Below are 24,636 nucleotides of genomic sequence, written 5' to 3'. Positions count from 1 at the left end.
AGATACCACAGCTATTTTAATTCAAGTCATGTATGGGAGTGCAGGCACAGTGGAATATAGTCACCGTAGAAGAAAACACGGATTCATTTACTTTCCAGCCATCTGAGGAAATAAACAGACCAAAAGAGTCCAGATTCCATCCCACAGACTTTGGGTACCCAGGAAACCTCAGCATGACATCAGCCAGCAGCAAGGAGACAGTGCCTCACACAGCCGCTGCAGTGCTGTGGAAACTGACACTTCTCCATGTGGTGGGGACACTTCTGTTCTTAAGGGAGAAATCGACCAGTCAGTCGTTGCTTACAGTGTGTGATTGTCCAAAGGATGCAGGGAACCAAAGGGAAAGTTATCTTTCTCCAGTAGATTTGATCGTCATCTACTGTGTTGTGGATACACAACTTAAAGAGACAGGTGGGGGGCACCAGTCTCTCTGATTTACCCAAAGGGTGATTACCCCACACAGCTCCCTACAAGCTGTTTATTTAAGGCATCCGTGTCATTTTTCCTGTCAGCAAGCGTATGCCAAGCCACAAACGTAAGCTCAGTGTTTCACCACAGAAATAGTCACAAAAAGCAATTCGTGAGCCTACATTGAAAACGCGAAAGCTGTAATTAAGGCAACTCTTAAAGTCGTTCTCAAGCTGAAACAACACGCTTTATTTTAAGCATCGTTGGGGAAAGGAGGAGGGGATAGGCTGGGTGGAACCCTGGAAACAAACACTTTCATCTAAGCTGGAGAAACTCCTTTCGGCGCACTAAACACTCACCAAGGTTTCCTGGGAGCGCCAGAATTCGTCCTCTCGCCGCCACCTGATTTCCCCTCCGCTCTCAGCCCCGGCCACCCGCGCGTCCATCCCCGCGGAGCCACGCGGAGCCGCTCGAGACCCGCCTCCGCCCGGCAGCGCGGAGCGGCGCGGAGCCCGCGGTATGGCGCACGGCTCGGCCGCGCTCTGCCTGTGGCTGTGGCTGAGCGCGGCGGCGGGGCTGCGGCTCACGCTGCTGCACACCAACGATGTCCACGCGCACGTGGAGGCGCGGGGCTGCGCGGAGAGGCCGCGGGGCTGCTTCGGTGGCGTTGCGCGGCGGGCGGCGCGGGTGGCGGCGGAACGAGCGGCGCAGCGCAACGTGTTGCTCCTGGACGCCGGGGACCAGTACCAGGGCACCGTGTGGTTCTCCCGATTCAAGGGTCGGGAGGCCGTGCACTTCATGAACCTCCTGCGCTACGATGCCATGGTAAAGAGGAGCGGTGCGGGGCTTTTCTAGCTCCCTGGGGGGCCGGGTGTGTGCCCGCATTGCTCGTTTCTGCGGAGTGTTGCAGCGGAGGGGCTGCGTATCTCGGGGGGATAAGGGATGGCAAGAGAAGTATTGAGCCGGGTGAAGGGCATCCCGCTGGATAAAGGCGTCAGCTGACAGCCAAAGAGCGGAGCGTGTGCCGAGGCTGCGGAAAAGATGAGACGCGGCTAAAGAGCCGCTGTTGGCAGAGGCTTGGGGCGAGCGGGCTGGAAGGGCACTGGTGTAGAGGGGCTTGGTGGAATCGACAAAAAACGCCGAGACCGGCTTGACCGGGTCGAGGAGCGCATGCCCGAGGGGTTACACCTGGCCATGCATGCTGGGAGCAGGTAGCCCGGCTTTGTCTGGTCCTGCTCACAGTGGCAACGCTGCTTCAAAGGGTTTGGATTTGGGCTGTTAGTCGGAACACCTCCGCTCGTGTCCAGTCCTGCCGGTCCCGGGGTTGTGAAGGAACGTAAGGGTTCGGTGCGAAGTGGCTGCAGGTAGCGTGGGTGCCGGCACTGCGCCTCTACTCTGCCTCCTCTGAGTGCCGCCGGGAAGGCTGAGGATTTGGGATGAGGTTGAGGGGACATGGTCACCCCATGTTCTTAAACCTCTTCTGTCCGAATGATAAAGAATTATTGTAATTTGTTCTGCTTGTGTACAACACCAGAAGGGAGGAAAGGGATGGAAATTACGTTTGGGAGTGTGTAGTTATTTGATCACATCTGACAGCTTGAGAGGAAAATCTTGCTCTGAGCAAATCACATCCTCTGTCTTTATCTTGCTTTCTATGGAAAGGAGTGTGCTTTCCTTTCCCAGCTCCAGAAGGGGAAGCGTTAACCCATGCATTCTCCTGCCACACCTCATGCCAAGCAGGCAGTGCTGCAAGGGATGCTGCTTGTTGTTGGCTTGGCCTCCTGAACTATTTAATTTTAAAACTAACATTGCCATAGGCTTTCCTCCCAGTGATAATGGGGAAGAATGTGTGCCTGCAGAACTGGGAAAGGCTTTGGAGTTCTGGAGCACAGGAAGATGATACTCAAGATATTTTTTTTCCACCTTCCTTCCCAAATCTTGCTGCTGGCTGCCCTTTCTCACCCTTAGTGGTTGCTGATTTGACTGGTCCATGGACAAGACGGGAGTTCTCTTAGTCCTGGTTGTATTAGAAGTAGTTCCTTTAGGCAAGATCAGCAATATTGAGCTAGTTCCCAGTGTTATGAAGTTGTAATGTACGAAGCATTGGCAGTTCAGTTAGGACACCTCATTAGCTTTTTTGTCATAATAAAATAAAAATGATAAAAAATTTGAACCGTATCAGATATCCAGATGCTCGTACTGAATGCTAATGCCTTAAGCGAAGTAGTCAGCCACTTGCACAGGGAGGGAGGGAGCTAAGAGCCATGCTGCAGAAAGGTGAGTCAGTGCTTCTGTAAGTAGAATTTGAGAAGTCACAGCCTTGGAAGAAGGCGTGTAGCTTACCAAAATGGTTGGAAGCTGAGATACCAAAGTAAGATTGCGAACAGGGTGAAGGGAACATGAGTCACAGAAATCGTTACAGAATGAGGGCGGGAGAGCCAAGGGAGTGTTTGGGGCAGCTTGGCAACATTGTCAGGTTTGTTCCACAAGTCGGACAAACTTGTTTTCTTTAGATTTCTCATTTTCTCATTTGTGCCCACTATCAATTCAAACCTATTTTCTCCTGTTTAGCTAGGTATTGTGTTCCAAATCCTCTTGCCACTAGCTTTCCTCTTTAGTGTGATTAACACTGAAGTCTATGTGAAATACCACAAAGGCGGTAACTTGAAGGGTGAGAGAAGCATTCTAGTTTTACTTTTAAGTTGCATCTATACGTTAGCTTGAATCCTGATTTTTGAAATATTTTCAGCTTTGATTCTTGTGAAAGGGGGATTATATGACCACATGCTGTATGCATGCATCTTTCTGTTTATTTCCCACTGTCGTAGGATCATAGAATTGTTTGAGTTGGAAGAGACCTTTAAAGGTCATCCAGTCCAACTCCCCTGCAAGGACAGGGATATGCACAGCTAGATCAGGTTGCTCTGGGTCTGGTCCAGCTTTGAATGTCCCCAGGGACAGGGCATCCAATACACCTCTGTGCAGCTTGTTCCAGTGCTTCACTATCCTTATTGTAAAAATCCTTTTCTTACATCCAGTCTAAATCTCCCCTCTTTTGGTTTTAAACCACTTCCTCTTGTCCTGTCACAACAGATGCTTCTTAAGAGTCTGTCCTCTTTTTTCTTACAGCCCCCTTTAGATACAGTAGCTATCAAATCTCTGTGGAGCCTTCTATAGGCTGAACAACCCCAGCACTCTCAGCCTGTCCTCGTAGAGGGTGTGTTCCATCCTTTGAATCATTTTTGTATTGATCAGTGTATTCAGATTTGTTGAAAGGTTATTCTCTAACATTAAAAAGTCATAGAAGCTCTGTGCAGTTGGGTAAAGAAACCCCAAATGAGCAGCACATCCTTCTCCCCAAAGGAAAAGCCACATCAAAAATAAGACTGTATTATTAGACACCAGTGACTTCTCATGAACAAGAGACTTTATAACTGCCCACATCATGGGAAAAGTTTTGATTAAAGCTTTTATCCTAATGGACATGAAATAATCCAAATGCAAGCTGTGAAGCCAAGAGAAACAAGGTTTCATAAGCGTGTTTCTTTGTTTATTTGTTTTGTTTATTTGTTTGTTCATGTGCTAATGGCTGTTATACACAATTCCAATTCTTATTTCTTTTGCCACCAGATGTTTTGGGGTATAGTTTTGTATTTAGGATGAACAAAAGGTATGTGTATCAGCCAAAAGGAAACGGCTTGGTACCATTCTGAGATGCTCCATAAATCTGTCACCATTCTTTCAGAACATCAGTTGACATCAAAATGAGTTTCCATAGATTTGATTCTTTTTTTTTTTCTTTTCTTTTTTTTCTTACCACAGATTAGGTTGAAGTCAGTATTTGGTTACAAATGGTATACAGTCAGAACACATTGCATTTTCTGAACTCAGGATTTTCTTCAAGATAGTTCTTGGTTCTGCTTGAAAAATGCAGAAGCAGCAGCACGAGAACCATTTCCCTCCTTCCCTGGGGTGGTAGCAATCTTCTCACTAGCATCAGCAGGAGCAGTTGGTTGCAAATGCAAGATATGTGAGATCTTGCTGATGTCCTGATTTTTCCTCAGTCTTGCTTTGGCACCCACCACACCAGCTATGGGGGCCAGAAGGGCCAGGATTCTTGTCTCCCCCAAAAGAAAGACATTATCAATTCATTGCTCAAATGCTGACCTCCAGTGCCTGTTGTGGCTTCAGGATCCTCCTTTATATTGTCTGGGGAATAAGAACACGAACACAGATATGTGTTTGTACAGCAAGGAGGTATATAAGCCTTTTTAGATTATGAATGCAGCTTTTCCTGTTTAACCTTCAGGATGAAATCACGAGCACCTTTTTATTTAGAAGAGCTGGCTAACTGAATTCAGCGCCCTTGTCATACTCAGCTCAGTTGCCACCTGGAATCTTGTTACAGGTGCCAACTTATGCTATCACTGCCTTTCCATAGATGTATCCTTTTCTTTCCTAACACTTCAGGGTGATACAAGGTTCTAGCTGCTCTCTGTGGCGATTTTCTGGCTGGCGCACTTGGAGGCCCAGGTGTGTGGCCTCAAGAATTATTGCTAAATATCAATAAATATATTTTTAAAACTGCAATCCAAGCATCAGCTCTTAAAATACCTTTTATTTAAAGGTAACATATATTGTGATTGGCTTGTAACATTTTTTCAGTATTTTTTTTTCCTTACACAAAATGCGTGGTTTACTTGCTGGTTATTGTTAATCTTTTCATAGTTAGAGGATGTAAAACAGTGCTGAATCTGAGTTAAGAATTCTAATTATGAATGCGAGCATTATTTAGATTTTAGATTCCCATTTTCACATCTGTACTAAGAACATCTGAAAAGCAGAAACCTAAACCATAAAAAGTAACATTTCTGTGTTTGTGGGAAACTGAAATGTGATGGTTTAGACAAGAAATTGTATTCTTCCCTAGAACACGGACTTGGTTTTCTCAAACATACCTTGTATGTCATTTATAGGAGTATTTATACGGATTTGGAAAAGTATCTTACATTTTCTTCTGCTTTTCACAGGCTTTGGGCAACCATGAATTTGATGAAGGTGTGCGTGGATTATTGGATCCTCTACTTAGAAATGCTAATTTTACAATTCTGAGTGCAAACATTAAGGGAAAAACCCCATTAGGAAATCAAATGATGAAATATGTTAATCCTTTTAAAATAGTACATATTGACTCAGAAAAAATAGGCATCGTTGGCTACACTACAATGGAAACTTCCTTTCTTTCACAGCCAGGTATGTTTTAATATGTCTGTACCCTTTACTGCTGTTTTATTGCTTACCTACTTGCCTGAGCCCAGAGATGATGAATGTCTTTAATTGAAAGTTTCTTGTTTTGTTGGTACATCCCTGTATGATTGAGCATTTTAACTTCCTCATTTTTAAACCGGTGAAGGTTTGTTAATTATCTTGCATCGCTGAATATCTATAAATAATAGGAAGGCCAGTGACACTGTGAGAAAACAGGGAGTAGTGGTTTGAGGAGTTTTATTGGCACTTTTTTTTTTTTTTTAATATATATTCATATTGCTATTTATCCATTTAAATAAGTGCTAAGTCATGAATACAGCTTGTGTCTAAAGTGATGTGTGTTCAGGCAAATACATCACTCTGTGTTGAAATTTTACTCACTGATGCCTCCATGCTTGAGCACCAGTAAAATCAAGGAAAACTTCTATGTTTTTAAAGCAGAAGTTGCCCAAGATGTTTTTGCTCTCTCTCAGATATTTCCAGAAATTAGACTAAAGAAGGAACGTGCATTCAGCTTTTACCACAATTGCTTCATTCATGAGTAAAATTAGAGTTGATGAGGAAGAGACTTTTCAATTTCTGACTATTCCATCAATTCAGGGGTTTTGTTTTCTTTTTGGTCTGAGTAAAAAGAAATGGAAATGAATAAATATAAATAAAATAGAATGGAAACATCTGAATCAGCCATAGGAGATCTGCGTCACTGCTTGCTCACTGTTCAGTCCCATTCTAAGAGAATCCGACTTTCTTTCCTGAATTTCTGTAGGTTCTAAAAGGAACTGGGATTCTCTAAACACTGATTTAATACATTTTTTTCTGCACTGAAAAAAAACCATTTCATTTTATTACGTCTCTTTCCATTGGACATCAATAAAGCTAAAGCAGTAATGCATATCTTTCCTGAGAAAAGCAATATTCAAGTATTAAGATGTAAAAATGTTCCTTCCGTGCCGTTTAATTCTTACAGTGTTTACTTAAACTATCAAGGAGAGGATGTATGAGGTCAGAATAGACTTCTATATCTGACTCCTATTTTTCAATATTGTTTTGGGAGCCCTGTCTGTTTTTTTTCCCTAATGAAAAAGGAAATGAATCTATATTTTGTGTAAGTAGGCAATAGAATTTCACCAGTGCATGAAAATGTACCAGTATCATCTGACACCACACTGAGTCTAAGAACTCTTCATACAGCTAATTTTGTCCAATGTTGTTCTTCTTTCTTCTCTGCTCTTTTTCTGAACAACAGTGTTGGCGCGGTGATGTCAGGCTGATTTCCTTTCAAGTAACTCTACTAGAGGAAAATCTAAATAACGTTGGACTGAATTTTTGCAGCATTTAAATTCATTTCCAGCAACATAAAAATATTGTATTGAATGTCTCAATATGCTGAGACATTTTATCAGTGAGCAGGACTAGAAAAGACAATATTAGAAGGGAAAGTTTATTAGCCCTGTATAAGCAGCTACAGAAGCACTAAGCTAAGTATATCCCACAGTGTAAGTGAACAGCAGGGCAAAATCTAACAGCTACCATTTATAGTGATCAGGGTTTTTATAGCTTTCTGCTTTGCCTTCTCAGTGAGTGAAGTGAAGGAACATTTGGAAGCTTTGAAAACTGTGAGTTCAAAATATGTTTGTGTATCTCAGTGACTAGAACCTAGGACCTAGCAGTCCTTCAGATTGAAAAAATTGTGTAGAGGAGGGTCAGTGGCAAAACAGGTATCAGCCTAATTCCTTAGTGGCATGGATAACATAAAGAGTGCATTTTAAACTCATTCCCTTGCTGATCTCTACATACTTCTCTCAGATAGTACAATTTGCTCAGACTGAGCTGTAATTGCTTTGGCATGCTGTACACTCTTAGGGCATTTTCAGGATTTCATAATAGGAAACTTGAAAATGTTGAAATGTTAATTTCTATACAACTGTTTTCCATGGATTTTTTCTGTCTTTTTTTTTTTTTTCTTGAAAGTGTGATTTCTTCCATCTTTAAATCTCAATAACAAAACACAGTTATTAAATTGTTATTAAAGCTTGTACTTTTCATAGTGTAGAACAGCTAACATACTAAGGCACACAAAATTAAGAAGTCCTTAAACCTCAGCATTGCTATTGTGAAGGAACAATTAATCTCTGCTGAAGGTACTGTTAATTTTACCGTTGGGAAACCATAGGGATAGGCAGCCCTCAGTGCAATTTATAGATTAGAGTCAATTGGCAGTTTTTCTAAAGTTCCTCTCAGAGTGGCTGTATACATTTATCTCAGCTGAATGCCCAGCCACGTCTTGCATGAGTTGTTCATACCTTGATATGCCTACACACCAGCGTCTGATAATCTGAAGGTCAACATTCTTGTATATGATGCTACCAATTCACTGAGTGTCTGACTTGTTCTTGTTATTCTTTATGTTGTGAACTCCCAAAATAATTCATGTCTTTATCTGTCCTGAGAAGTGCCACATACCCACTTGTTGTTGTTAAATAATACATCTAGTTTTGTTCACTGTTGTGTAACGTACAAGCCCAAAGTAGTTTACTCAAACAAACACTAACAGCAGAAAAATATTTACTAAAAATGTCAACTTGGCCGGTTTTCTAAAATGTAATTTTAAATTCCATTTTATCCTTTGTTCTGGCTGGCTTGCATAATATTTTTAACATGCACCCAGTTCTTTTCCTCAGTTCAGTTTGGATGTTTTATCTGAAAATCTACCCCTGGCTAAAAAGAGAAGAGGATGTCACCTCAGTTTAATAACTTGAGAGATAAGTGAAATACTGACAGAATAACTCTTAGTTAAGAAACGCATTTCAATTCAGATTTTTTTTGAAAAATGGGCAATGGAGCACTAGGCAGTTTGTTGCTTTTTGCTTCATGCCTTAGAGAAATGAGAAATTCAATTGCTATTGCAGTTCCCTGCTGTATAAGTGTTGAACCTGCTGGCCAATTTCAGCTAAATTTGATGAAGCGATGCAATAGCTGAGACGTGAAGCTGTGCGGTGTGACATGACTAGCTCAAGGAGAGCCTGTGAGAGCCGTACTCACGTTCCCAGAGCAGCAATCCCTTTTGAAGGTACAGGGAACTGCCTGCTGTCACAGCCAGTCCACATCTAGCCCTTCATTTGGAGATCTTTGCTCTCTACTGTTCTCCACGCTGTGGTGTGCATGTCTGTTGTAGCTCGTCCACAGATGGTTCAACAAGGCCAAGTTCAAGGTACTTGGGCCGGGGCAATCCCAGTATTTATACAATCTGGGGGAAGATCTTCTTGAGAGCAGCCCTGTGGAGAAGGACTTGTGGGTCCTGGTGGATGAGAAACTGGACATGAGCCAGCAGTGTGCGCTTGCAGCTCAGAAGGCCAAATGTGTTCTGGGCTGCATTAAAAAAGGGGTGGCCAGCAGGGAGAGGGAGGCTCGGCTCTTGTGAGGCCCCATCTGCAGTACTGCATCCAGGTCTGGGGCCCCCAGTACAGTAAGGACGTGGAGCTCTTGGAGCGGGTCCAGAGGAGGGCCACTAAGATGATCAGAGGGTTGGAGCACCTCTCCTGAGAGGAAAGGTTGAGGGAACTGGGATTGTTTAGCTTGGAGAAGAGAAGGATCCGGGGAGACCTCATTGTGGCCTTCCAGTACTTGAAGGGAGCGTATAAACAGGAGGGGGGATAGCTGTTTACGAGGGTGGATAGTGATAGGACAAGGGGGAATGGTTTTAAACTGAGACAGGGGAGGGTTAGGTTAGATATTAGGAGGAAGTTTTTCACACAGAGGGAGGTGACGCATTGGAACAGGTTGCCAAGGAGGCTGTGGATGCCCCATCCCTGGAAGCATTCAAGGCCAGGCTGGATGTGGCTCTGGGCAGCCTGCTCTGCTGGTTGGCGACCCTGCACATAACAGGGGGGTTGAAACTAGATGATCATTGGTGGTCCTTTTCAACCCAGGCCATTCTGTGATTCTTTGATGAGATGAGCACATGAAGGGCCTATATTGCCTATATTCATGGAGCACTTCTCAGACTTTGTCTTCTGCAAGGAGCTCTGCACTAGGCCCAGCTTCAGTCAAGCCCACAGAGAGACTGAAGCTGGTGGCCTGGAGAAGGAAGGCTAAGGGGGATATAATTCGTGTCTTCCTTTGTCTTAAGAGAAAGAAAACAGAAAGAGACATTTCTGATAAGGGTCCAAAGGAGGGACAAGAGACAATGGGCTCTAGTAGCACCACAGGAAATAATGGCAGGATGTAAGGAAAAGATTTGTCATGCTAAGAGTGGCTAATCCATGAAGCCGGTTGCCCAGTGAGGCTGTGGATTTTCAGCTTGCTTGGACAGGACCTAAGCAGCCTCATCTGGCTTTGAGTTCCTGCTCCAAGTAGGTTTTGGAGTTGATGGCCCCTGGAGGGCCCTTCCAAACCTCAATTAGTTTCTGACTTTTTGATCCTAAGAAGAGGTCCTCATGAAAAAAATGTGGGAATGCTCTACACAATTTACTCTGAAATGTGCAGTACAGAGACTCCCTCTGGCAGTTGTAGAGCTATTCAGCGGGTGTGGTGGATAACCAATTTATATAACCCCCCTTTTATCTCTTCTATTGTGGCAGTTTCCTCTTCATTTCCTGAGAAGTTTTGCATTGAATTAGTTTCACTCCTCCCTTTGTTATGAAATAATGTAAATCTTTTGACTTTAAAGCATATTTCAAAACAGCTTGATTGAAAAACTACAGGAAGAAGAGGCATTAGGTAGATGAGGAATTGGTTGAAATGTTATTCAGTTGTCTTCACTGAACAGTTAAGGCTGACAGTTTGTTCACTGTTCTTAGAACTTTGTTGAAGAAATTAACTTCTTACGTAGGAAGTCCTTTCGCGCAACCGTAAGAAGCAGTGTAACCAGGATGAAAATCCCTATTTGTCTAATGTTCTTGTAACTGTTTGTAACATTAGAATAATTTCAGCAGGCACAGAAATATTTCAGAAAGATTGTGAGTTTCCCAACACTGTAGTCCAGAAGAGCTTTCTCCTTTCCAGACTTTCCATTCTTTATGTTCTCATTTTGGGGCAGCAGCTCATTTGCTGTGCAGCCATTTGGCGTTATTGATAGAGGTCCATGTTAGATGAGATCATTTGTATAACAAGGCAGGACTTTGAAGCAGTTGATGCTTAAAGCCTCAGAAGAGGGGAAAAAAATGAGATGAGTGTACAGTAAAAAGAGAGAGATTTAACCCAAGTGGAGAGGGAACATCTCAAAGAAATATAATTTGGGAAGAAAAAAAGCTTCATATTTGTATGTGCAAATGTTTACACCCAGGCACTTATTGACATATTTTGTTTCCTTTTTCCTAAATAATAGCTAAATAATAATAGAAGTAAAAATAATTGGCATTATTATTTTTTTTTTTTTAAGTGGAGTTGTAACTTGTTTAGTATAGGCAAGTACATTTCAGTACCAAAAACTTGTATTAGTCTAAGCATGCAGGTATTTTTGAGAGACAGAGGAACTTCAGATCAGGTTAGGAGCTTGAACTAATTATGAACATTTGAAAGCCACTGTCATTCAAATTTCCATTAATTGTACAAAAAAAGAATCCAATATGACATTTATGTCTTAGAAAAACTTGTAATTAAGATGCTTTGTAAATACATTTATTCATGCTTTCTCCTTTTTTTTTTCCCCAGGCAATGACGTAATCTTTGAAGATGAAATTGAAGCATTGCAAGTGCAAGTGAACAAACTTACAGCAATGGGAGTAAACAAAATAATTGCACTAGGGCACTCTGGCTTTACTGTGGACAAAAATATTGCCCAAAAGGTGAAAGGAGTGGATGTTGTTATTGGAGGACATACAAACACATTTCTCTATACAGGTATTTTACTTCATGATGAAATGTTACTTCTAAAACAAAACTGAAACTGACTGTTTCTCTTTAAACTCAGAGGACTTTCACAAATACAGTTTCCTGCCAGAAGTGCTGGCCATATTCATACCTGGTACCTATCCATAATATCACCATCACCCTTTGGTGATGGTGCTAACATGTGATAACAGAGACTGGTCTGTAGAGATGCTGTACTCAAATATGCTGCCAGCAGCTTGCAGCTCAGGGAGTTCCCAAGCCTGAAGAAAGTCCTTAGTATTTCTTAGTCACTGCTGGAACTTCTCTTCCCTGAACTTGCCCCATTTCCCCTTGAGCCCTTCAGCCTTTCGGCGCAACAGCTGTTTGTAGGGCATTCCACTGCTGAGCTGCATGTCCTGCAGGGACCTTGCTCTTTTTTCTTATTTGCAGCCTGCTGCCAGCTGGTGGCATTTTTTCAGAAGTTTTATTGAACCGCTTTGGAGATGGGAAAATGAAGGATAGATACAGTACTCAGTGTGTGCATTCATCATGGATTTATATGGCGGAATGCAGACTCCTCTGCAAAGGACTCATTAGCCATAGAAACTAAAACAATGACCGGAAAGCGTAACTTTCTCTTGCTAATGTTCCATTCATTCAAAGAATAGAGAAGGGCAAAAGATCAAAAGCGGTTCCTTTTCCAGCTTCAAAAAAAACTAAAGCCACTTTTGTATGCATAAATACTTCAGGGTTCTCATTAGTTACGGGATTCCTTGAATTCTTCCTAAAATAAAAGTCAAGTAGTGAAGGGACCTGGATTCCTCTAAGAAACCAACTCTGTCAGTCAGGCTAAAAGGAGGAAAAAATGGTTCTCTTGTGAACTTGCTTCAGCTTGTCATTTGTTACAGTCATTCCCTCTTGAGAGGAGGAGGGATTAAAGATGAATATGATTTGCATTAGAGTTCTGGAAGGAACATTTGTCATGCTTATCATCCCCAGATTTCATGCTACATAAACAACCGCAAATGAGAGGAAACCAGCTGCGCTGTGAGCAGTGGAAGTCAGGAGTGTGCTTTCCTTCCACTCCCCCTTTTACACACCCACTTGCCCCTGCCTGCAGGCAGCCCAGCCCTCACCCATTGGAGTAAGAGGGAAGCATTCCCATGAATGGAAAACATGGAAAAGAGCAACAGGCTGTGGGGCTTTGCAGCAGGACCTGTCACCACGTGTGAGACACCTCTTGGAGCCACCCAACCCGGGCCTTTGCTGACGATAGGGCAGAGGTGCTGATGGGAATATCAGAGGGTGCGATGCTACTCAGGTATATTATCAAGGCTACAGGGAGGCAGCTGGCACCCTGGGACAGGTGCTACATGGCTTGCTTTGCCACTTCCTCCCTTGCATGGTTTCTAAACCCACAGTCGCCTATGCTGATTGAGCCAAGAGCTCTGGAAATATCTTGCTTTAATGTATCTGTTTCCAAGTCTTACATCTAAACACACTTTAAACTTTGCAGGGCAGTAAGTTTTAAATCCATGACTACTTAACTCTCATGCTGATGAAATTTTCTTTTGTAACAGATTTGCAACCTGTCTGAAATTTTGGAGACTAAGTTTGGTATAGTAAAAATCAGTTGGGTGTTGACAAAAAAAAATTACAGAACTTCCTGTAGGTATTCTGTGTATTATCTCAACATCTTTTCTTTTTTTTTTTCCCTCTGTGTTTTACTCATCTTTTTTTTTTTTTTTTTTCTAGCTGGTACAGAGCAATGTAATGTGAAGGCTTTTCAGCCAGAGGATGGTGTGTGCATTACTTAGAGGCTTAGATTTGGATCATTTGAATGAAAAGTGCCTTTGTTGCCATTGTGACATGATGTCATTGGAGAAGTGTACTGTCACAACTTAAAAAACACTGTGGTGGTTATTAGAGCCCAAGTCCTCAAAACTACATCATCTTTTCTGAATTAACATAACTGAGCAACTAAATGTGCAATTGTCTTCATAGTTGGTTCTGCTTAATATACTATTTATTTTTTTAAGGATAGGAGGCATTTGAAATTCCTTCTTACAATTCCTTGAAGGGCACATGAGCTGAAACCCCTCTTTACATGGTTGTTTTGCACAGGAACCCCTCCCTCCACTGAGCAGCCAGCTGGCCCATATCCCTTCATGGTTGACTCAGATGATGGGAGGAAGGTGCCAGTAGTACAAGCTTATGCTTATGGAAAATATCTTGGTTACTTGAATGTTACATTTGACAAGAAAGGAAATGTAGTTGAAGCAGTTGGAAATCCTATCTTGCTGGACACCAGTGTTCCCGAAGGTAAGTGGACTTTGAATTTGCTTGCTCTACTACAGTTCCAGTATTTCTGTGTTAAATACGTAGCACGATGTTGCAGAAGAATTCAGCTCTCTTCCTGCACTTGCAGCTCACTTCAGTGTGGAGTTCAGGCTGTGTCACTGTTGTATCCATTTTCCTCTATATTTTCTTTTCTAAAGAGTGAGATAGAAAGGCCCTTGAATATATGCAAATGCAATGTATGTCTTTGTTTAAAATCACTGAAAGTCCTTTTGTGGGAACTCAGGTGATACTTTATCTTCCCACTTAGCAGTCAGTAAAAAGCAAAAATTCAGATAGATAGGTGCTCTGATTTCATAAGCATACAATTTTAACATAACATTATAAATGTTGCTGTTGCTGACAAAGTTACATAGCAAATGGCTTAAAATTAATAAAGCAGTTATGACACATCTGTACACAAGCATTCTTGTATCTGTTTGTTTTCTGATAGAATTAGATTTGCACAGATGTGTGTGTAGAGTTAATTTCTATAATGGATTTATTCCTTGGCACTGATACTTGAGCAAGTATTCCTTTTAGCACAGCATTAAAGGGAAAGGAGCTATCTTTAGAAGAGAGAAAAAAAAAGAGATGATGTGAAGTAAAGACCAGGCTTGTATATTACAAATTCTTGAATAGAAGCTGCCATCTATTAAGGCAGATGCCAGAAACCCCATTGCTCAGAAGCTGCAGCAGGACTGGGTGAAAATATGTGTAAGTGGAATAGAAGAGAGGGCCTTGCTGTGGCAAGAGAATAACTTATTCACTGGTTTCTGCAGTTCTGCCTCCTCCCTCCCTAAGCTTTGTTTAGAATGAGTGTGGGTGCCATATTGTTGGAAAAGCCTCTAGGAAAAGGGTAACATTTCAGAAACGCACAGCATGGATTTTTTTTCTAAGTTTTGTATACGTTGAAAATGTGTGCAGTGCTTATTTCACACTTTTTTGTTTTGCTAATTTGAAGATGAGCAGATTAAAGAAGAAGTGGAAAAGTGGAGGAAAAACTTGGGGAATTACTCTAGAGAGATTGGAACAACTAGTGTTTATCTGAACGGTACAAGCGAAGCATGCCGTTTCCAAGAATGCAACATGGGGAACTTGATTTGTGATGCTATGGTAAGAAGCTACCACCACAGATGGCAATCACATCTATATATTACTCTAGGCTGATCAGATGAAATGCTCCAAGTCTCTGAAATGTCCCTGGATGGGCTCTCTGCTACTTTCTGTCCCTTTAACATGTCATACTTCCTTTGAAAGACTTGGCAGGAGCAAGGCTGCAGTGAATCTCGCTTTGTAGAGTAGGGAGCACTTTATTCTCAATATAGACCCTCATATAGAGAACTGTTTGTTCTGTTGAGGCTGCAGTTTTAAGAGAGAGGGAGAGTAGCTCAGTTGCCCATGACTCTGCTGTTCTGATTCTCACTCTGACAAGTGAGCGTGCCCAGTGCTTTTGTCTCAGCCAGTGCTGGCAGTGCCCTTTTACGGACTTTTTGTGAAACAGAGCCAGGTCTCAGGAGCTGGAAAGTCTTAGGGTGCTTTCCAGCCCTGAGAGCACCGCCAGCCCTTGCTGTTGCTGCCCACCTGCCCGAGGACCCAGTGCCCCCAGGGTCAGGCTCCGTCTCTTCACAGTCCAGTGTCCAGGGGCTGTACTGGTGATTCTGGATGCCCCACTCCTGGTCAGGGCCTTAGGACAGGCCCTGGCTGGTAGGCTTGCCTTAGCGGACCAGTGGGGAGACCCCAGTGTTCCCAGCACCCCATCCTGGAGCCTTGCTCTGCTCCTACAGGTGTCACTGTGCTTCATTACATCATACCTTATCAGTTTTAAACCAACTGGTTTGGGTTGTTTTACTCTCCCACAGTAGCACCATTTCCTTTGCATGCTCCAGAGAGAAACTTTTACTAGTGCGACTGTTTTCAGAAAATGAGAATTGCCATAGATATCCACTAGCATTGCCACAAAATCAAACTGCAGTTAATAATAACTTTTTATTTAGATATTTCCCAAAAGCTGTTTATCCAGCTTTCACTGGGATGGCTTTCACTGTAATCCTTATGACAGTTCTTAGTACATGGGCTGATTTCCAGATCAGATTAAAAGTTGGTGTTTCTGCATTCAGTTCTGCTAAAATGGCAGTACCTTGCTTTGTACTAGATATTACTGTATATTTATTTGGAAAAAAAAAAAAGTGATCAAATACTTTGGCACTCTTTAAGATTGAAGAAAATCATTTCATTGTTCTTCAGAAGTCTGTGGACTTTCTTGATACACGTTGTGTGTTGGAATGTAAAATTCTGTTCTAGTTAAGTAGGCTGTAGTCAACATCTGCATTTGTCATAAACCCACATGGGTTACCTTTTATGTTCTTCGCAATACAAGTTCTACATTTGCTTTCCTGTCTGGTGCTGTGCATTCAGGGGTATCAAGGGATAAAATAGACCTGTCTGAAACATGGGCTTGAATATTTAGAGTCGCACTGGGAAATCTGGAGAAACATGGAAAGATTGTTTAAATAATTGTTCATAACAGAAGTCCATGTAGTTCAGTGATGCTTCTCCAACAGGAGCCCAACATCTGAGTAACAGGTTGACAGATGTAGATGGCATTTTACAAAATACTTTGAAGGAACTCAAAGGGGAAATGACTGAATTGTTAACTGGAGCATGTAAACTCTTGTTCTAAATTGCCTCTGTGTTCAAAACTAAGAGAGCAGAGAGTGTAGGAGCACATTTTAAACATATATTTTTTTTAAGTACTGAGGAATTACAGATTTATAATCATGATGTCTGTTCCAGGATAATTACTAAATCAGAAGGTATAGTTCAGATTGAAAAAAATCAGCAACAGGCAAAATCAACTCATTAAGTATGAGTTATGAACCAAGAATGGATTTGGACTCAGAGAATAGTGAGCACTTAGTGAGCACTAAGCTGGAGCAACAAAGGAATTCTGCACCTACAACCTAGAAGTCACAAAACATCCAGTGGAGGGATGCAGAAAAGAAGTGGATGAACCAGAGCAGAAAACAGGAAAATCCATCCCAGCATCTCGTCTCCAAAAGTGGCTGAGGGATGGTGGAGAGGGCAGAGCATACGTATGGCAAGCCTATGGAGATAGTGTGTACTCCAGTATGCTTCCAGCAGCTTGCAGCTCAGGGAGCTCCCAGGGCAGAAGCAGCACCTTTGTATTCCCTATTCACCACTGAACTTCTTTCAACTTGCCCCACCCCCCTTGAGCCTTTCCGCTGTTCACCACTCACAGCATCCGGTGGCAGGGCGTTCCACAGCTGACCTGTATATCTTGCTTTCTCCAATCTACTGCCTGCTGTGCCCTGGCTGGATGCCTGCTGGAGGCCAAGAAACCGTCCTTGCACTGGAACATTCGGTCCCTATTCACTCTCTTCACACCATTCGTGATCTTATGCATGTCAAATATTTTTCTTCCATTGTCTTTTACCAGGACAGACAGTCCTCGCCCACATCAGCATTCCATGATCAGACGTGTTTCAGTGTCTTTGGCCATCCTTGTACCCCCCACTGAATCTTTTCCACCTTTTATTATTCTTGAATTGAGAAAGTACGCTGATTCCTATCCAACTTCCACATGCCCTTCTTGATATTTATTGATTTCTGTCATGCCCTTCCTGTAGTTGTCTCTTTGTGCAACTGACAAGAGATAACAATAGCCATTCCATTATGGAAATGAGTCCATCCCTTCCATTATCTTTGTTTCCTTTCTCTTAACCCTTTCTTTTTCTACTCAATTATTTCTAATGATTGATTCTGTAGGCTTGTCATCCTTATGCAACAGAGTAAATCCCTGACCTCCATTTTCTTGACTACTTATGATGTTTCAAGCAGATTCTGTTTTGTCCTTGCAAGTTGCTTCTATCAGAGTTTGGATATTGTTGGAGACATGATGCTGCATGAAGTAGATTTTTGGGTCTGATCTAACATGCCTGTTTCATATTCCACCACTCTTCTACATCTCACTTCTTTGCCAACAGCATTCTAAATATCAAAAACCAATCCCAAAGAAGCTGAAAAATCTTAATTCCCTGCAATGTTCAACAGGAGCTCAGTTGTTCAGTACATTCCCCTGCATATTTGTAGTGTACAGCTGCACTTAAGTTCTGTTTACTTTCTGATTCTCCAAATGTGCTCAAATAATTTGTCTTCTTTGTCACAATGGTTTGAATCATAAAAAAAATCATCCTTTGTTCATCTATCTTTCCCTGGTAATGTTATGTACACACAGACCATGGGAAAAGCTGAGAGTTCACTAAAGAAAAAGGCAAATATTTTTCTTGTTAATAGTTTAAAAAAGCAAAATAATGTAATCTGCCATATTTTTTTTCAATCAGTATTTTACAGTCGGTACAAAGGTAATATTGGAGAAGACAGAAAACCTTTTGCTTGTTTTCAGTCTCAGAATGTAAACATCCACAGCCTGGACTAAGTGAAGACTAAAAATCAGTTTAAACATTTTCCTTTGATAGCTTTATGAGAATGTCAGACGTCCAGATAGAAAGTCATGGAACCATGTTTCACTGTGCATCCTGAATGGAGGTGGGATACGGGCATCCATCGATGAACAGAGTGCTAATGGTACGTAGAGCTACGTGCTGAGTGCTGGCTTTTCAAGAAAGAATTAGTAAGTTATTATGCAAGCCTGAACACAGTGTTAGGCATGGGCTTGTTCTGATGGGACATTCTGAAATAGTTATCTACTACTGCAGTGCAACTGCATTCAAGCTGACATGAGAAGTTTTTAGTAGTGTTTATACACAGTGCTTTTGATAATTTCATTCTCACCTTGCTGCTGTGGAACAAAGGAAGACAGTAGCTGTTCTTCACATCCTACTGTAGAAGGACATATGCTATGGTTGCTGGAAGCTTTCTGTAGTCTGCCATGAAACCAATCTTTCTTTTTTTTCTGAATGCTTGACATTTTACAGATCCCTTTTTCCCGATATCGGATAAATGGAAATTGAAAACAAACACAGTTTTTCACTTTAGCTTAATCCTTCTTCAGGGCTACATGAGTTCATCCTAAGCAATTGGAAAAATTCCAAAGTTAAAGATAGTAAACTTTTTTTTTTTTTTTTTTTCCCTAAACCAATGTAAATAAAGTCTCATTTCCCCAGGTAGCATCACTATGGAAGATTTGCTGTCTGTTTTGCCATTTGGAGGTCGTTTTGATTTGGTAACACTGAAAGGTTCCACACTGAAAGAAGCTTTCGAGCACAGCGTGCGCAGGCACGGAAGAGGAACGGGAGAGCTGTTGCAGGTTGGAGGTATGCTTTCTTCCTTCCTTGCCTTGGTTTTCTAAAAGAGCCCTCCTTTCGACAAGCCTTATTTGTCTGACACTTAAAAAACTTTTGCATCGCCTCTTTAAAAATGGAAAGCAAGCTGGCAGCGTACTCCAGCTCCATGCTTCATCTGTGCCAGCTAACTGACACTATTTATCCTGAAGATGTTTAAGCTGAGTTGCGCAAGCCCCACAGCACATAAACTATCAATGATTCTTCAGCAGAGACAGGATTCCCTGTTTTTCAGTAACCCATAAGCAACAGCAGTTCAATGCTTTAACTACAGGAAGGCATAGTCAGGTAGAGCTTTAACACAGTAATCGCTGCGACAAGCTCCTGTTCTCAATTCTTCACCAACAGCCTACCTCGTACCCCACGCCAGGCTTCCCTGCTAGTTGCTGCCCATTGTTGGTTTATCAAAATCAGTTTGTGCCATTGCCTAATGACTGGGGATGTGTTTAGAATTAGTCCAAGCAGACCATTGCTTGGAATTGCTCCAGAGAATTTCTAAATATTTTAGAGACAAACAGTTAATATTAAAAGCAAGCATTTCTTGAAACACAGCTCCCCAGATATTTATCCAGATGTGTGCTAGCTTACAGGCATGTTTATTCCTGTTCTGCCTGCAATATTGCACAGATTTCTTTGTTTATGTAGCAGAAAAGCCAGGCCCACGGGCAGAGGCCAAGCAATTTCCCTCCTTGCCTCTCCCCACACAGCCTGGTGATGGGGGCACTCATGAGATCCAGAATCCCCATGTACAAGGACACAATCCACAGCTCGCCGGTGGCAAGTGCTCTTACCAATGAGTTACTTACCTCCAGGGTAAGGCAGCAGCACTGCCTTGTCTTACAAAGAAAGAAGAAAAGATACCTAGTAGCTCTGGAAAGGGCTTGGGACAGAAGATGCAGAGAGGAAGAGAGCCAAGGTCAGATGAGTTGCTGTGCTTTAGGTTGGCTGTTAGTGGCTTCCTGAGCAGCAGATTCTTGGTAATGCTGTTCTCACGACCTAGCCCTGCCCAGGCTTTGCACAAGGAGGGCTCACTGTGAGAAACATTCATTCTCCTACAGTGAGTAGGAGCTGCAACATTCAATCTTGGCTTAGCTCTCTTTTCTTCAGGACAGCGCTTGTTACCCATAATAGACTGCCTGGCTTGAGAAGTCACTTCACTGAACAAGACAGTGGAAAGAGAGAGCAGATGCTGACAGCAATCAGAGACAGTATTCTCAACCTTGCAGTTTCCAGTTTGTTTCTGGAGAGTTACAGTAAAAAGAGAGCAGGTGATCACACAAGTGAGGCAAGGCAGTATTTCAGCAATTCTCTAAATTCATGTATTTCCTTGCATAAAAGTTGATTTGAGCACTAAGAAAACAGGGCATTAACTGGCATCCCTTGAACTAACATAACCTCTCAGTCACAGAACTGAATGTATAGAATCTTAAAAATGATGGAGGATGCTGCTTCTAGTGCCATGTGTTCAACAGGCACTGCTTAAAGCGGTACTTTAACCTAAGGCTTAACTGCTTAAACCTATTTCCTGCAGGTATCCACGTGGTCTATGATCTCTCCAGAGCCCCAGGAAACAGAGCTGTTAGCATAGAAGTGCTTTGCACAGCCTGCAGAGTTCCAACCTACGTCCCACTGCAGATGGATGAAATATACAATGTGACTCTTCCGTCTTATATACTGTTTGGTGGAGATGGCTATCACATGCTGAGAGACAACCATCTGGCATACAGCAAAGGTAAGTACAGGCTCTGAGAATGTAGCAGACAAATCCTAAGAGTTAAAAGATCTTTCTGTAGGAGAAATGTCAGATTTTTTGCTTTGATTGGATAAATTTGCTTCTAATCTGATGGCTCTGGAGTGCTAGTTTTGGTTTTAGTCAACAACTACACTTTTTAATTTCAATTAAATCACAAATGTTTCAGTAAGTTCAAAAGTTTCACAAAGAAGGTGAGCCTCATCCATTTGGCTCTGTTAAGAGCACAGTTCTGGAATCATAGTAAGCCACAGAAAAAGAAAAAAAAGAAAAACAACAACAACAACAACAAAAAAAATGCAGCGGAGAGTAAGTATCGCATGCTGCCTTGCACTTGCACTAGTTAGTAAACAGTGCATTTGAAGGATAGGTGCTATTTCCTTCAGACCTCATACTTGCACTCTGTGGAGGTATTTGCAGACAGAATGATCGCTTCTGCTACTCCAGGACATAGAGCTCAAGCAAGCACCACCAGAGGATGGGGCATCAGCCCACACCCCAACAGCACCACGCTTCTCATGAGCTCTGCAGCATGATGCTGTAAAGGCAGCAGCACTCAGGGTGCTGACAGAAGCCATGCTATGTTACCCAATGCTGTATTAAGATCTTTTATCGTGGCACAAACTGTTAGGTCGGTATGCATATGGTTGATGAAGGGATCTTTTAGGATAAAGGGAAACTTAAAGTATTTGAGATTGAAATTCATTATATACATTCTGTGATTTCAGAAATGCCCTATATATATAAAAAGTTCTTCTAGGATCACAGCCGCATCATACAGAATTTTCACTTAGCGCATTCTGATCCCAGAGTGATTATACTTCTGGTGATTTAGTTAAACATGTTTGTACTATCAAAAAACCACTTCCTTTCAGACCTCTCTTACAGACTATTTTTTGGTTTGTCAGGATGTTTCAATTTAAAGTTGATTATCACAAGCAGGAACAACATTTACAGTCAAATTCAGTCCACAGTTTATACAAGGGGCTGTAGGTTTTAGTAAATAACTGCTGATGCAGAAACAAATTCACAGAGATATCCAGTAGGAGCAGTGAAAGGTGACCAGTTTGAAAGGTTCCTGCAGCACCTTTCCATGCGTCAGTGGAGAAAAATGAAAATTACTTTGAATAGGGATGTGTTGCACTTCAGAAGTCCAAGAGTCTGCATCAGAAAGAGCCCACTGGAGATAGTTGGCTGCAATAACTCATGGGGATATCTGACTGTAGACTATTTTTGTGTGCAGCACAGCAATACCCAGATCAGACATTATTCTTAAAAGAAAGCCAGCTCTATAGCACTCTATCGAAAAGGAGGTGGGAACTACCCAAATTTCCATTGTAACAGAAGCAAACAAGAAAGCCAGCCAACTGAAAGGTTTTCTTCTCCAGTTAAATATGATTTCACAAAAACTTTTTGCTACAAGCCACCACAAAGTGGTGGTTTTATCTCTTCATAAAATCCAACTCTCTGCCCACCCTACACTGTTCTGACAGTAAGCTGCCTGAGTCAGGGGGGCCATGAATATAAAAGCCAGTCATTAAGGCTTGTGCTAAATCTGCAGTTCTTAATTGGGAGCAGGGCTTGGCTGCTGCAGAGAATGCTCATCATTTCTGCTTGTTTATTTAGGTGAACCTGACATCGAGGTTGTTTCCCGTTATCTTGATAGAATGAAGAGAGTTTACCCAGCAATTGAAGGTCGAATTAAGTTTTCTTCTGGGAGCCTTATCCAAGGAAGTCTTACTCTGATTTCTGCTTTGTTCACCGTAGCGTTCTGGCATTGCTGATTTTTTTTCCTCAAGTGTTTACATTTGGAAGAAAGGAGGATAGAAATGGTGCTGAGGTGGGGAGGACTGTTCTCTTTTCTCAAACCTTTAAACAAATGTTTGGGTTTCTGCATGGAGTCAATTAATAGCAAGGATTGTCTTTGATCCGTCCATTTTTGAAGTGAGTCTAGGGCAAAATTCATGGCTTTTCTCACTTTGAAAGAGCAAGCACAAACTGGCATGACCCACCATTCAGGTTGAGGTTTCAAGAAGTAAAGTATCAATGCTCCACCACAAAACAACCACTGACCAAAACGGGATCTTTTAAACTTGTCGATTCTTCCAGCTGCTTCAGTGAGTCAATCAAGTATCTGATTCCAGTAATGTAAACGAGCTTCTAGAAGTAGATATATTATAAGCACGCACACTTCTCTTTGACCTCCACTCAGGGTTTAAGCTTTGTATCTCAAAAATCTAGCTTACTTCCAGTTATTGTCTTACCTGCACTGATACCTACATGAGCTGAATTAAACTCATTAAAAGCATCGGTCCATTTATGTGCAATTTAAAAAGTGTTTTGCATTTTACTTTTTAAGACACAGCAGCTTACTTATGTTTTCCATTAATAAAGCTTGATTTGATTTCGATAAATTTTGACAAATGAAATATATTACCTCACCAATTAATTACGACCAAAGTGGGGACTATAGCTAGAGTAAGAACAAAGTAGCTAAGGTTATTTTCTAGGCAGATTTTACACTCAGGCAGGAATCCCAGCAGTTACTGGTACCAGCAGCATTCACAGAGGACACCAGATACACACAGATGCCTGAAGCACCAGGGAATCCTTTGGAAGCTTCCCAGTAATGGGGCTTTTTACAGCATAACCTGGGTTATCATAGCAGCAATCATAACTCAAAAGCCTCTTTCCTATACGGAGAGACTGCTTTAAAAACCCAGCTGTAAGTGCCAAGTTGATGAGGATCGAGTCAGAAATAGGATAAATGTGAAGTTCCATTCAGAACTGACATCAACATACTTTCATATTGTTTACTGCTCTATTAAATGGATGTGCAGAATTTTGAATAAACCTACCTTGATTTTCTGGAAAGCAAATGACACTTTTTATCAAGAGACAAGTTACTCACCTCTTCAACACACTATGCCCACAGATTACGTGGAGAAAGTGCATCACATTAAGGGAAACTGCACTGTGTTTAAATTTCAAGATCTAACGATTATTCACATAAATTCAAGAGCTGTGCAATGAAAAGATTTGATTACAGAGTTGCAGTAGTTATACTGTTTGAACAGGGAGGCAAGGAACAGCCGACCTTGGTGGCAGTGGTGACTTGTCAATGTGACGCCTAAAGCTATTGATTTACAGAATGGTCTTCCCCAAACCAAGGTAAAACCAATAACAGAGCCTGTATGTACGGACTGAGCTGTACCCTCACATCAGATGTTGAGCTGTATCTGCATGTCACGTATTTTGTTTGGTTTGTTGTGTTTGTTTGTTTAAATAAAAAAGGAAGTGAGATCAAACTCCTTTGGCGTGCCCAGAGGGAAATAACACAGCTGCACCTTTTCTCAGCAAGCAGCAAGAAAAGGAATACAGACAGTTAATGCAAACTGTATAGACAAAGAACATTAATACTGTATTATTTTGGATCATTTGTAAAAGCAAAAAAGAGAAATTGTCTGAAAAGCAATATCTCAAGAAATGTTTAAGATATGAAGATATCTCTGTGTTGTTCTGCGATTAAAACCTGTTAAAAATCCCTGCATGTTTTCTTTGCACAGTCCACTTCAGGAAGGCTGAGCCAACACATACACGTTTACTGGAAAAATCTTCCACACATTTTTGTACTAATAAATTTTTAGAAAACATTACGAACAGACTCATGTTGTCTTCTTTTCTAACCCTGTAATCCCAGTCTGTTCTTCTAAATGTCCTCTAAGGAACACAACAATA

At 41.8% G+C, this 24,636-nt stretch overlaps 1 protein-coding gene across 1 annotated transcript; it reads left to right on the top strand.

The window, feature by feature from the left end:
- Positions 1 to 688: 688 nt before the first annotated feature.
- Positions 689 to 24,554, top strand: NT5E (5'-nucleotidase ecto). Its single transcript, XM_010707688.3, has 9 exons — positions 689 to 1,233; positions 5,439 to 5,661; positions 11,329 to 11,517; positions 13,612 to 13,809; positions 14,789 to 14,940; positions 18,324 to 18,432; positions 18,972 to 19,121; positions 20,680 to 20,880; positions 22,525 to 24,554. The coding sequence occupies exons 1-9, from the start codon at positions 928 to 930 to the stop codon at positions 22,680 to 22,682; spliced, it is 1,686 nt and encodes a 561-aa protein (XP_010705990.2). The 5' UTR covers positions 689 to 927; the 3' UTR covers positions 22,683 to 24,554.
- Positions 24,555 to 24,636: the final 82 nt, after the last annotated feature.

Source organism: Meleagris gallopavo, chromosome 2 (genome assembly GCF_905368555.1).
Source record: "Meleagris gallopavo chromosome 2, MGAL_WU_HG_1.1, whole genome shotgun sequence".
NCBI lineage: Eukaryota > Metazoa > Chordata > Aves > Galliformes > Phasianidae > Meleagris > Meleagris gallopavo.
The sequence above is the reverse complement of the archived record's forward strand: the minus strand, read 5'-3'. Positions and strand labels throughout refer to the sequence as shown.